Genomic DNA, 13,137 nt, shown 5'->3' on the forward strand with positions numbered 1-13,137 from the left:
AGGTGATCATGTCTTTCTGAAGATATCACCTAGGCGAGGCTTGATGAGGTTTGGGAAGAGTGGGAAGTTATCCCCTCGGTTTATTGGTCCTTTTGAGATCCTTGAGAGGATAGGTGAGGTTGCTTATCGTTTAGCCTTACCGCCGTAGTTGTCCGGAGTACATGACGTGTTTCATGTGAGTATGCTTCGGAAGTATGAGCCAGATCCATCACATGTGCTGGATTGGACCGATTTAGAGGTAGATGAGGATGCCTCGTATGAGGAGAGACCGGTTCGGGTCTTGGATAGGCGGGATCAGGTCCTGCGTGGCAAGACCATTCCTTTGGTGAAAGTCTTGTGGAAACATCACGGAGTGGAGGAAGCCACTTGGGAACGTGAGTTGGAAGTCCGAGAGAAATATCCGGACTTGTTTATTGATATGTAATTTTGTATTTAAATTTTTACATTTTGTTGAACTTAAGAGCTTTTATATATGTCTTAAGTTGTGAAACATTGAAAATGTTTTGGTTATTGGAAGTATGTTTTGGAACTTGCCTCATATGGAAGTTGAATGTAACATTATAGGTGTTAAGTATATTGTTGACATTGGAAAGTTAGTGCATAATGTTGATGCATGTTGATAATACATATGTTGTTTACATATTGTGATATGTCTCTTGTTAAAGGGATGGGATGACCGGTAATGGGTCGACTTGTTGAATGTTAAATTGTAACATTGTTTAAAATGGAGGAAAACCTGTTTTTGAAAACTTGTGCTTAATTTCGGGGGCGAAATTCTTTAAGGGGGGGAGGTTATAGCGATCCCGAGTTTACCCTTGTTGTACAGTGATCCGGACATGTGTCCGTGAATGTTGGTAGTTGTTTATTTTCTAGTTTGCATCCTCTTTACTTTGTATATTGAGTTATGGGATGTGTTGGGCAGGTTTGTTACAGGTTGGTTGTGCTTGGGAGCCTAGTGTTGCTGCCCAGATTTTTGGTCCTTCGCTCGAGCGAGGAGTTTGTCGCTCGAGCGAGCGTTGTGTTGCACCTGGTTTTGGACCTGAGAGTTGTAGTTTCTGGCTCGAGCGAGCTTTTCGTGGCTCGAGCGGTCTGGGTTTTTCTTCGCTCGATCGAGAACTTCTTGGCTCGAGCGAGAGTTTTCTGTGTCTGGTCGCTCGAGCGACCAATCCTTCGCTCGAGCGAAAGTGTTTTATATCAGCGGACAGCAGCGTCTTAAACATCACTTTTTCAGTCCCTTTCTTTGAGCAAAACCTAAATTCGACACTCTCTCTCTCTAAACTTGCACTCTCTCTAAGATTTGATCTCCCTAGGGTGGGAATCTAGCCTAGGGCCTTTGTTAAAAAGATAGAGGGCGTTGAGAGCTTCGATTTAATCTGAAAAGGTTTGGAATTGGAGCAAGTTGATCTTGGAGTCTTCATCTCCTTTTGGGCTAAAACTTCAAGGTAGGGATATCCTACTCCTCTCTATGGGTTTTGTCTTTAAATTTTGGTATTTTGAGATGTTGGGCTTGGTTTGGTAATTTTGTAAAAGTTTGGGGCTTTTGTGCAATTATACAAAAGTTGGGGTTTTATTCATAATAAACCTAGATGCATGTTAGGCATAAAAAAATGGAATGATTGTTGAATCATTGATGAAAATGGGTCCTAAGGGTTGAAATGATAATTATGGAAAATGGCCTAATTACATTGTTTAATTAATTGGGATAATTAATTGGTGAAAAATGAGGAAATGAAATGTTGATTGAATATCCATTTGTGCATTTATTTTCTGTTTTAGAAATAACTGCTTTGGGCTATCGGTGGAGGATAGTCGGAATTGTTGTAGACAATGCATGATGATTAAGTAAACGGAAACTAATCAATAGAATGTGTCATGGAACCTGACAGTTGATAGAATACATTAATTGTATGTATTGTGTGATTGCATATAGAACCAATGTGTTTATATATGTTATGTGTAGAGGAGGAGATAGGGGATGTACTCCGCGGTTTAGGGGAAGATAGGGGATGTACCTCTAAACCGGATAGGTATTGGGAGGAGATAGGGGATGAACTCCGTAGACAGAGCTCATATGCTTGTCTAGAGAAGTGAAGATAGAGCTCATATGCTTATCTTTGTGAAGTGTGGATACAGCTTGTATGCTTATCTGTGGATATTGTTGATATACATATCTGTTGTAGAATGTGGATACAGCTTGTATGCTTATCTGTGGATATTGTTGATATACATGTCTATTGAGAATGTGAGATATAGTTTTTATACATATCTGTGGAAATGATGATAGAGCTAGCATGCTTATCTGTTGAAAAGGGAAAATGAAAAGTAATTGGGACTTGTAAGTCGTTGACATAAATATGTAATTTATGTGATTGTATCAGTGTTGACCAACTATCAATTGCTAATGTTTTAGTCATTGTCCATGGTTGGTTTAGTGTATTTCTACTGGGCTGTGGCTCACCCTATATGGGAATATCATTTTCAGGTACAGGAAGCATGCCACCTCCAAGGACATAGCTGGGAGGCTAGTGGCGGGCATAGTTTTGTCGTTTTACTTTTGATGTATTACATGTAATTTCAAGCCAAGGGCTTAATGTGTAAACGAGTTAGTACTCTTTCTTGTAACCAAGTGTTAACTTGGAAAGCTGTAAGCCCGTAGGGCATTTTGTTATGAGGTTAACATGTAATACTTATGTCTTGGAATTCTAATGAATGAAAGGAATGCGGTTAGTTTAAATGTAAATGCATGTCTTATCTGATGGGTTTATTGTTATTATTTTGAGGGCGTTACAAGATCCGCAGTTGTAACAAAAAGAATGTCCACATCTGTGATCATCCACAAAAAAAAAATATTCGCACATAAGTAAGCAGATGATTGGGTGTAAAAAATAAATAAAAAATTAAATGAATCGATATAATCAATTGGAAATGATTCGGATTGAGTTTCAATCTTCATCAACTGAAGAGACACGCTTGCTAAAAAAGATCAATCAAACACTACAAATGATTTTTATGTTCTCAACTTGAAGACCAAGGTCATATGACATATGAAGTAGAAATGCAGAAAAAAAATGAAAGGAAGTTTGACAGAGTTGAGAACAACTACATCAAGAACAGTACTGTTTATACACCAAACTTCCACCATAAAACCGCAGCAACACAAAAACTATGATGCTTGGACCATGAAGCAAACACAAACACACTTATCCTGAGCCCAATACCTACAACCAACATCGCATTATAGTAAAAAAAAATTTAGAAAAAATAAATAAATTAAGGATTCTAGTGTTCTTCCTTCAAGACAAAAAGGAATAACATAGTCTAATTATCTATGTTCATTAGAAATACATAAAATTATGTTCTACCAATATACAAACATAGATTGAAAAAATTGAAAATAGTGAGATTGAAAAACAAAAATATCAAAGTGAATGAGATTCTATTGAAAAGAGAGCAGACCAAAAATGGCAAGGGAAAAGATTAAAAAGAGTACAATTCGACTGAAGAGAGGCCAGATAGAAGAGCGAGGAATACAGTGAGTCCTGTGTATGAGACCAGATGGAGCGAGAGAGAGAGAGAAAGAGAGAGAGAGAGAGAGAGAGAGTGAGAGGACCAGACTTGAGGGATAGTAGCGATGGGAGGACCATACCTGAGAAGGAGCTTTAACAGGTTCGAAACTCTAGATAAAATCCCCTCGCTAACGTAGCAACTCGATTACTAGAAACCCAGTATTCACTCAATCGGCTGGTTTCCTCAGTCCCCAATTCGATTGGTCTCAGTTCCGATCCCTGTCTCGATCCCGTTCTCGATGATCTTGAACCTTCTTCACTCATCGGTCTCGTAACCCCGCCGATTTGTGCAACTCAACCGGTCCATCTTCCTCTATAAAATCATCAGAATCATAATCAAGAAAAACAAAAAACCATCAAGAAATTTTAACCAAATCGATTCAAGAATCGATGGATTTAGAATTAGATCTGAACAAGTAATCGGAATCAACCCTGGTGAATCTCTCAAGGAGCATGAGGAGACGGAGGAAACCCTAGATCTAGGACGGAGAGAGAAAACGATAGAGAGAGAAATGGATAGAGAAAAAAGAATGACGGAAACAGAAATGGGGATAGAGGGAGACGGAGCACCGTTTAAAAGTCGAACACGTGTTTATAGAAGGAAAATGCGTGCCTTTTAATTTCACTTTACCTCTTCCACAGCGTTTTTCAAAAAAATGTTGCGTAAGAAACGTGGTTATAGGTAACTTTTGTTGTAGTGATAGCTAGTGTTTTTGGTACACAAAGCATGGAAGGTAGTACTCACCTTCCAATAGAAGGTGGCCTCCTTTTCTACGATCTCTATCGTCTGCACCCATAAATAATTTGATACAAAACAATTACAAAATACTGTCCAACAACAAAACAACAACAATAGTAAAGGAAGAAACATAGAGCAAAAAGGGTTGTCAAAAACTTCTCTACCACTATAGGACTTATCCTTCGACGAGAAATGCCTCCATTCCCGCTCCTCCAACTCATCACGGAGATTCCTCTTCTGCAATTCCTCTTTAGTGTCTTGCCCATCCTTTCTGCAGCAAATATTCCAATCAGTGAACAGTTTCTGTAGATAGGCGTTAGAAAGAAAAACAGCTGCATGCATATGCAGATGACATAGAAGTACTACCATGGCCGCATAAATAAAGAATTAAAAAAAGAAAAAATAAACAAGAACGGATAGGCCTGGTTTGAAGTACTACCAGAACCCAAACAAAAAAATCACGACGCCTGGTATTTGAAATAGAGGGGCTCCCCATACCCCACATCAGTTGTCCACCACAATATTTTTCAAACTCTTGCAAATTCAATTTTAGAACACCCCCAGCTCCAGTTGTGTGTTCGTCTTTTGTGCTGGGAAACTAAACATGTGGCCCTTATATTCAAATATGTTTATCACTTCACTAAAAAATGTTTGCCAAATAATTATTTTCACAATCCCCTTGTTGGCAGAGAAAGGGACAAGGGGCGGAAATTGTAAAGAACCAGAAAGAAATTAAAGCCAAATTTCTTAGTTAAGTCCCATCCCTAAGTATCATGATTGGGTTGACAAGGCCAGACCATCACCGTCTTTATCAGCACATGGTTATTAGGCTTTCTTATTGTAGAAGCTATCCTCAAATTTCAACTTCTCCTAAACAGAGATGTCATTGATCTGAACCTTTGGAGGGCATTCCCTCACTACAAGTGAAAATTTCAACTTCTAAGCAGAGGTGTCATTGATCTGAGTCTTTTGAGTGCATTTCCTCACAATGAGTGAAATTGCTTCAGTGCACCTATTGTTTATGACGTTTCAAATTGAAAGACTCAGATTTCATTTTATACATTATATACTAAAACTTAGCCATTTTATCAAGTATAAATTGTAATTCTCGTTTCCAAATATTTGAAATATGAAGTTCTTGGTAGGGGTTGTCAAAATCCTTAAAATCATAAAGGCTTAACTTGCATGACAATAGGGGACTCAAATCTCAAATTGCATCTTAACGATCACAATTGGAGATCATTACCTCAGACCATATAATTGCTTTTACTAGATAGTATCCACCTTAATGGTTTTCCATAATATTCATATTATGCAATCAAACCCTAAAGAGAATTATAAACCTTAAAATGTGGAAATTGCAGAAGTTCCAACCTGGGCTTTAGGGTTGTGTGAGAGGCAATGTCCCTTGAAGAGTATTTTTGGGAGGGGCTGAAAATTCGAGTACCACCTTGTTCATTACCACCTTTTGTAGGTGCCCATGTAGGTCGAGCTGCAGTTGTCATGTTTTGTAACAATCCTTACGAGTCCGGATATCTGTAAAAGTCAAAGCAGCTATTTAAAATCCGATTAAAGAATACCTCTACAAGCAACAAGAAAGGCAAAACGTAAGACACCAAAGCAGTATCAAGAGCAACAGTAAAGCACAAAACCTCATTCGATGACTCTATGCAATCTAATATTTCTATCAAGCATAAGATCTATTACAAGGTGCTAAATCTATCACACCCAACAAGTTCCCGCCCCTCTCTCCTTTTCAATGAAAGAATAAATCTATATCTATATATATTCTACTATAAAATGTCTTTAGAAGGGTAAAACATTTTTAGGACAGCATCATCGCTACTATGGTAAATAATGGTCATAGCATTTTGCAACTCACAACTTTAAAAACCTTTTCTAGACATTTAAAAATCTAAGCATTTTTTTATTATAAAAAAATTATTGATATGGTCAAAACCTGCAATCCCACACAGTTAACATTATAAATTTTTGCACAAAAATATTCAAAACATGTGATATGGCCACCAAGTACAAGCCTACTATGTTATCTTTATGTAGAGAACTCATTGAGGCATTTCATCAAACAAGAAACAAACATGTTTCTTGTTGAAACAATATATCCAAACAATGAATCTAGTCGTAAATAATGACTGTTCATGTTTCTGTTTGCTGTTGAATAAAGATTTCAAGTTATATCTTGATTTAACTGTTTTAAGTAAAAATTCTCCATACCAAGATCTAAAAATATTGCCATAATCAAAATAGTCTAGAGGTGGCAAATGGGCGTGTTTGGGCAGGTTGAAATGGGTAACGGATCAAAAGAGTGTTAGCTCAAAATCATCCATTTAGATAGCGGGTTGGATATGGATGGGTCAGATACGGTCACTCTTTGGTTCAACTCAAGACGCAAGCAATGGAATTTACGGGTTATTACCTTTTTTGGTTGGGTGTCCAATGGGTTAACTTAGGCCTTGTTGGGAAAATGGCTAAATGTCAAAAGTCAACTTTTAATCTATTTTTGATCATATCATCTCTCTATTTTTTTTATATATTTCTTAATTTTTTTTTAAAAAAAGTCAAAAAATCAGTTTTTAACCAACTTCCCAAAAACCCATTTAAGCCCAAATAAAAACAAGTATATTTGTAATAGGTCCTTCCCAAAAAATCAGTTTCTTGATTTTGAATTATACGACATTGATTAACAGGTCCTTTCTTTCATCACGCACGGGCATAATTCGTATCTTAATTTTGAAATTTCCTGCAAAAGAATATTCATAAATATAGTTAACAGTTCAAAATTTTAAGAAGAATTTAAAACATTGAGTACAATATACTCATGCAAGCTATTTGACAATACATGAAATATTATATCCTATAAACTTAACAACCAAAATCTAAAAATTGAAGCTATTAGAAAGTGTAATTGTATTTACATCATCAATGCACTTCCTCGTGTGGCCAAAATCCCGTCCATGAGCGAGCCAATGACAATTATGTATGACATCTATAAGGTAACTGTGTAATACAAGCTCAAGACTTGTTTGCTTTAATGCCATGTTAAAAACCATTTGCTCAACTCCTCTAAAATCTTTTAAGAGCCATTGTTGGTTAACATGGCATCATAATAGGAAGGTCTTGTATTCAAGTCTCAAGCTCACCTAATAAAATTTAAGGTATGCATGAGTTTGCCAACTCAATGAAAGAAATTTGGCCATACCAGAGGCAGCCTGTTGACAATATAAAAAAAAACTTCAAACCCTTTCCGATTGCTTAAAACCTTAAGAATTTGGTTCTTATTTGGAGTTTGGCACACATGAGGGGGCATGTTGACAATATATATTCTTTAAGCTACACCCTTTGTAACAAGTTAAGCTTTTAGAGCAGTTTGTGAATACCAAACCTACAATGGGTTACATTATAGAGTTTATGAATTGAAAAGATATTATTCTACTCCCATAAACTTATTTGTTTGTCCTTCAAATTGTTGATGTTGATAATTTATACAAAAGGACAGCATCATCATATGATTTTGGCCATTAAACCAACAAAGTTGTCATTAATAACCAAACAGTTCTGTTACCCAATTCAACTCACATCAAGCATCTTCTTTCTCAAAGTCAAGTTTGAAGACGTTAAACAAGGTATGGAAATAGGGAGTGGACAAGTCTTTTCCTTGATATTCAAAGAAAATTTGTTTTTACAAGCATTTACAATACAACCAGGCAATTCATTGGAAGTTCAAGTTTTCAAAAATAGAGTAGTTTTGGTAGTAGAACCAATCTATCTTTCCCAGTGCACTGCTCCTTCTTACAGGTGGGTTGGGAGAGAGAGATAAATAATATTGCAGTTCATAGATTTATCAACCCAAAAAAAATATATTGCAGTTCATAGACAAAGAAATTTTCATAACAAAGCATGCTCAAACCAAACTAAGCCTTAAATCCCACTCAAGTAGGGTGGGCTATGATAATGAAGTATACTCTAATATATATATTAAAAAGTGTTTTTAGCAACTTTTACTAGATATCAGTAAAATTACTATGAAGAAAAATAAAACAAAATGACAAAAAAAAATAAATTCTTTGCATTACAGAGCACTAGATTGAAGAAGCATGAGGAATGTGAATATGACTGAGAACCGATGTTAATTTTGAATGAGAACAAATATAAGATATTCATTCTTTACGGTTATGGTTTTGAAATCAAAGCCCCAATGGCACAACTATCTTGGGTGGCTATGGATATTAATTTTGACTGATAAAAAAAATTAATAACAGATATTCAATGGTTAGGGTTTTGAAATCAAAGCATCAATGGCACATTTAGATGATATTCAATGGTTAGGGTTTTGAAATCAAAGCATCAATGGCACATTTTAGATGAAGCTTAGAGTTAGCAACAAACCTGAACTACGGAAAAGAGTTCTCGGAAAAATTCGATTCAAATGGAAGGGAAGGGAAAAGACGATGACTAGGTCTTTGCTCACAAACCCATGGTGGAGACATCCAGAGAGTGAGAGCTTGTGAAGAAAATGTCGACATGGCTGAAGCCCGGATCTCCGACGAGGCTTGTGGCCCTCGGAAGCTTCGGCTTTGGCGGAAGAGAAGAGGGAGGAGAAGAGCCAACAAGAGGGCCAAGCACGACTGATTCAATTTTGCTCCCCTTGTAACCGGCTACACCGGTTGCCTATTTGAGAGTTAAATTATTTAAATAATTTAATTATGACCTGGTTATGAAGTAATATGATATAAATGAATAACTGATTATAACTAAGTTATGACTGAATATGATAGTGATTATGACTAATATGGTATCAGTTATAACATAAAATCATATAAGTTCATAACTGAATGTATGGTACATCTAAATGTACCATAGCATCACCCCTCTGTATAAAAGATATTTGCCACAAGTTCAACATGTGTCACTGTTCTATAAAATAAAACACTAGACAGACATGTTTGAGGCATATACAACACATTTCTGGGAATGTTTGGAGGACTGTCAATGTCATATATGAGCTCCTACTTGACAGTATTAAAGAGGTCACACAGTAGCCATACATACAGAAAAATTTTCAATTCCTTGACCATATAAATTGAGGCTTTTATGGTCATTGACTTCAAAAAATTTAAATTGAAAAAAAAAAAAAAAGCCTTGGTTTTGTATAGAACGCTATACAGCCACTTTCTTACAAAGGTTTACCTGAAATGGGTTGGGAGTCTGATGCAGGACCTCCGGCATCATCACATCTCTTGTTGACTTGTTTCCCACACAAACCACGATTACCCACAAAGCTGCACAAGTGCTTTATATTAAAACTGTATAGCATGACAATGTCTTGCAGCTCTTTAGGCACTAGAATGATGTTTAATCATGATGACAAGTTTTGAACTAATGAACCATGAAAACCATAAAACATACCCAAAAAAACAAAAAAAACAATTAAACATACTCAAAAAGATGTTTTAAAATTAGGAGTCTCATCGGTATTACACAATTACATGCACGCCACACAAAAGCAATTATTGAAAAAATATGCAAACAAACAATACAAGGAACCACATTATATGTCAAGTTACAGAATGTAAACATAACAGATCTTTGATGACAAGGGAATAAAATCAACGCTTTGTACTTACGAGCTCTCCGTGAAGTTGATAAGCACACCATCAGATGGAATTGGCCCAACCAAAAAATTGGTTGACACGTTTCTTCATACATTAAATAAGATTGTAACGATTAATTTCAGGCTCAATGAAATCAATTAAACAGTAATCATGAAGGAAGTTGGCCTACTCACAGAGTTAAGAGCTTGTACAACTTCTCAAGTGATAGTGGAATAGATCCACTTAGAGAGTTACTAGAGATATCCCTGTCACAACACCAGAGCAAATCAGACTTCCTAATGTGATAGTATCTTATTATTGGTCAGCGCCTCCCTTCCAGCTAACAATGGTAGAGAACCATTCTAACCCAAGAAAAAAGCCACTGGAATTTCTTTCCTTCCAGAATTTCAAGGTTTTTACCAATCACACTTGCTTGAAGGACAGATATCTTCAGATGAAATTTCAGAAGTGAAAACTAAATCCTCATTCCCATCATTTCTTATTTACTCATACCTGATTTTTCTAGGTTTCATTCATTCAATAGTATATACTTCCCACTTGTTTAGGGAGCCAGCCTGGAAAATAGACATCCACAGGAATTTGATTATTGACTCCCTGATTATCCGTACTGACAGAATGCCCCTCTTGTAATAATGAAGGCTCTCATTGGCCATAGCCATGAAATATTTTTGTTCAGGCATTAGCTCAAAGTTTTTCACTAAAGGAGCCATTTTCATAGTGCCCATCTATTTCTCTTATGGTCGCTTTGTTATAATTAGGTCAACTTGCCTAGAACTCAATCTTGGTACCGGTCCATAATGATCAAAGCCAAACTGTGAACCCATATGAAACAAATTAAATGAAGTCAAAACTAGTACACCATAGAGAGGGCTATCAATTGGATATTTTTGACATTTCGAAAGATCATTCGCTTTAAGTTGAAATAATTGAAACTTTTCTTGTTCAGTAGGGAAAATTCAAAGAATTCAAACTGTCCAAATGGTTTATGTCCCTTTCTTTTCGTTTGAATGTACTGGAGTTAAGACAACCACCTGCAGATGAGCAGAGTTTCAGTTTCAGTTTCTGATTATGATGTTTCACAGTTTGTCTGAAATATATTCATTCCCATTGATAATTTCTTTTCACTGTCAGTAGTAAGTTCCAACAGCCCAAAAAGAAAAGAGGATTTTCAAAACCATTATGCATAGTACCAAGTTTCATGTTGTTTGATGAATTATTCTGAAAGGAAGACCCACGTGTCTCACTTCTAGAAGAAAGACACGCATGAAAACCATAAAGCTTAGCTAATTTTTGTCTTTAAATTGGAATAATCTGAATCTAGGTTTCGGCGCAACCTTACCTTACTGAAAGGATATTTGTCAGCTGCTTCACTAAAACTAATTTCCTGACCATGCATAACAGCAACCACTAATTTGTATAAGAGAAAGAACTTACAGATTTTCGAGCACTGAAAGATTTCCCAGATCACTAGGAATTAATTCACTTAAGTAGTTACCCTGCAAATATCTGTAAAGAAGATACATTAAAATTGAAACTCGAAGAGGTCAACCAGTACAGAAATAAAAGAAAAGTTGACGCAGACAACTAATTTGGTTTGTGTACCTCCTCCCTATATGCTCGAAACCTATTCAGTTTCATTTTCACAAGCACAAAATTTAAATAATAAACCACCTTCATCCTACCAAAAAAAATCTAAACTATGAGGTGCAAACTATTGGTTTCCATTATTGTGAGCCTAGCAAACTAAAACCAGAACTATTTGGGTTGTCAGATTCAAGGGATCAGAGCAGGCCATCCCTGTTAGAACAATCTCTGTGTAAATAAAATAAATTGAAACAAAGTCAAACAAATAAATAAATAACGTATCGAATTTATTTATCGAACTGAATTAAAAATTCAAAGACCAAGTTGAGTGTGTGACACTTTGTCCTTAAGACAGATTCGCCCCGCTACGGTGCTTATGTTTGAGTGGTGTCTATCTCACAGGATACAATGATCTTAACCAATTTGTAATCGCACTCCAAAACAAATTGTACAGCGAACCAAACCTGTGTTCTAACTCTATGAATTTTATTCTAAAACTAAAATGTAGAATAATGCAAAACAAAGCAAACTTGGACAGCAAAAGGAAGTATTTTTCAAACTGTTTTCCATGAACAAAACTGCTGGAAATGTTTGGTATATGTAGGCAACAAAAGCTGTCCGAACAGATAAGTTTCTGTAACTTCAACAGATGCTAAACCCTTGAACAGATTTAGTATGGAAACTGGACAGATTTGAATCTGTGCAGATTTAAAAACTGCCCAGAATTTCAACAGATTGAAGAACAAGTCTGGACAGAATTTACTTGAAGTTTTTGATCGACCCAAATCTGCTGGAACAAGTCTAGATTATATAGACTCGAACAGGTACTAAAATGAAGTGAACAGATGCAACCTGTGTGGAACAGATTAACTGCTGCAGTTACCTATCTGTTACTGAAACCGCCAACTGCCTGGACAGATTTGAATTTTAAATCTGTCCAGTTTGCAACAGATAAGACCTGATTGAACTGTTTTAATTTCGGACAAGAAATTTTGAAAAAAATTCAAATGAATTTTGCCTAAAAAATTAATATTAGAACCGATCCACAACCCACACCCGCGCACGACCGGCGGCGGCGGCGCGCGCGCGCGTGTGGTTGTTTCGACTAAAGTTCGCTTTGTCCATAACTCCTCCCTTCTACAAACTTGGGGCCCAACCCAAGTGTTGTAGGCTAGAGCTTATATACACAAATAAACTCTCTTAAAGTTTCAATGTGGGACAACCCACAAGGAAACCCACTATTAAAACTTAAATGTTCAATTCCACGAACCCGAAAATGACGTCAACTTCCCATTCACTCAAAAATGGTTTTGACGTATCGTCTTCACCGTGTGACTTGCCATGCGGTAAGGAATACTTCACCTCTTCAGACGCGCCCCAAATGAATTTCGAGGCCCACTCAATTTTGGGCTCAAAGTTGGCCCAAAATATACCTAAATAAACCAATTTTTCCAACAATCCCCCACATGAATGGAATTTGACGAAGAGAAAATGCAACAACATGATCTAATTACAGAGAGTACAAAAATTGAGAATATTTTGCAAAGGATAGGTAGCTTTTGGCTTTGAACCTTCCCTTGTGAGACACTATCGGATTTACTAGCTAACCAGTGAA

General features: G+C 36.5%; 2 protein-coding genes across 3 annotated transcripts in view; both read right to left on the reverse strand.

Moving 5' to 3' along the window:
* The window catches only part of LOC145803963 (LRR receptor-like serine/threonine-protein kinase FEI 1), a 57,086-nt gene extending 45,510 nt beyond the window's left edge, over positions 1-11,576 (reverse strand). The window contains exons 1-6 of the mRNA XM_082897358.1: positions 11,541-11,576; positions 11,373-11,434; positions 11,278-11,322; positions 10,112-10,183; positions 9,951-10,022; positions 9,514-9,605 (exon numbers count right to left, since the gene is read on the reverse strand). Coding sequence (XP_082753484.1) covers positions 9,514-9,605; positions 9,951-10,022; positions 10,112-10,183; positions 11,278-11,322; positions 11,373-11,434; positions 11,541-11,576 — 379 coding nt within the window. The remainder of the gene's footprint in view (positions 1-9,513; positions 9,606-9,950; positions 10,023-10,111; positions 10,184-11,277; positions 11,323-11,372; positions 11,435-11,540) is intronic.
* On the reverse strand, positions 2,790-8,981 carry LOC114268006 (uncharacterized). Of its 2 annotated transcripts, XM_082900088.1 has the most exons (6): positions 8,713-8,979; positions 5,680-7,066; positions 4,470-4,576; positions 4,312-4,353; positions 3,647-3,879; positions 2,790-2,823 (listed from the first exon to the last, which is right to left on the reverse strand). In XM_082900088.1, exons 2-5 carry the CDS (start codon positions 5,808-5,810, stop codon positions 3,827-3,829), a joined length of 333 nt encoding a protein of 110 aa, XP_082756214.1. In that variant the 5' UTR covers positions 5,811-7,066; positions 8,713-8,979; the 3' UTR covers positions 2,790-2,823; positions 3,647-3,826. The 2 variants fall into 2 exon arrangements, with proteins under 2 accessions (XP_082756214.1, XP_082756213.1); XM_082900087.1 differs by having other exon boundaries at positions 4,312-4,576; positions 8,713-8,981.
* Positions 11,577-13,137: the final 1,561 nt, after the last annotated feature.

This window comes from Camellia sinensis, chromosome 12 (assembly GCF_055761805.1).
Source record: "Camellia sinensis isolate YWXY chromosome 12, ASM5576180v1, whole genome shotgun sequence".
NCBI classification, from domain to species: domain Eukaryota; kingdom Viridiplantae; phylum Streptophyta; class Magnoliopsida; order Ericales; family Theaceae; genus Camellia; species Camellia sinensis.

Coding starts and splice junctions, on each gene's coding strand:
- LOC114268006 (XM_082900087.1), bottom strand. CDS start 5,810: ATGACAACTGCAGCTCGACCTACATGGGCACCTACAAAAGGTGGTAAT. Junction 4,577..5,679: donor CACACAACCCTAAAGCCCAG/GTTGGAACTTCT, acceptor TATTTGCTGCAG/AAAGGATGGGCAAGACACTA. Junction 3,880..4,311: donor AGGCCACCTTCTATTGGAAG/GTGAGTACTACC, acceptor ATGATTTTATAG/AGGAAGATGGACCGGTTGAG.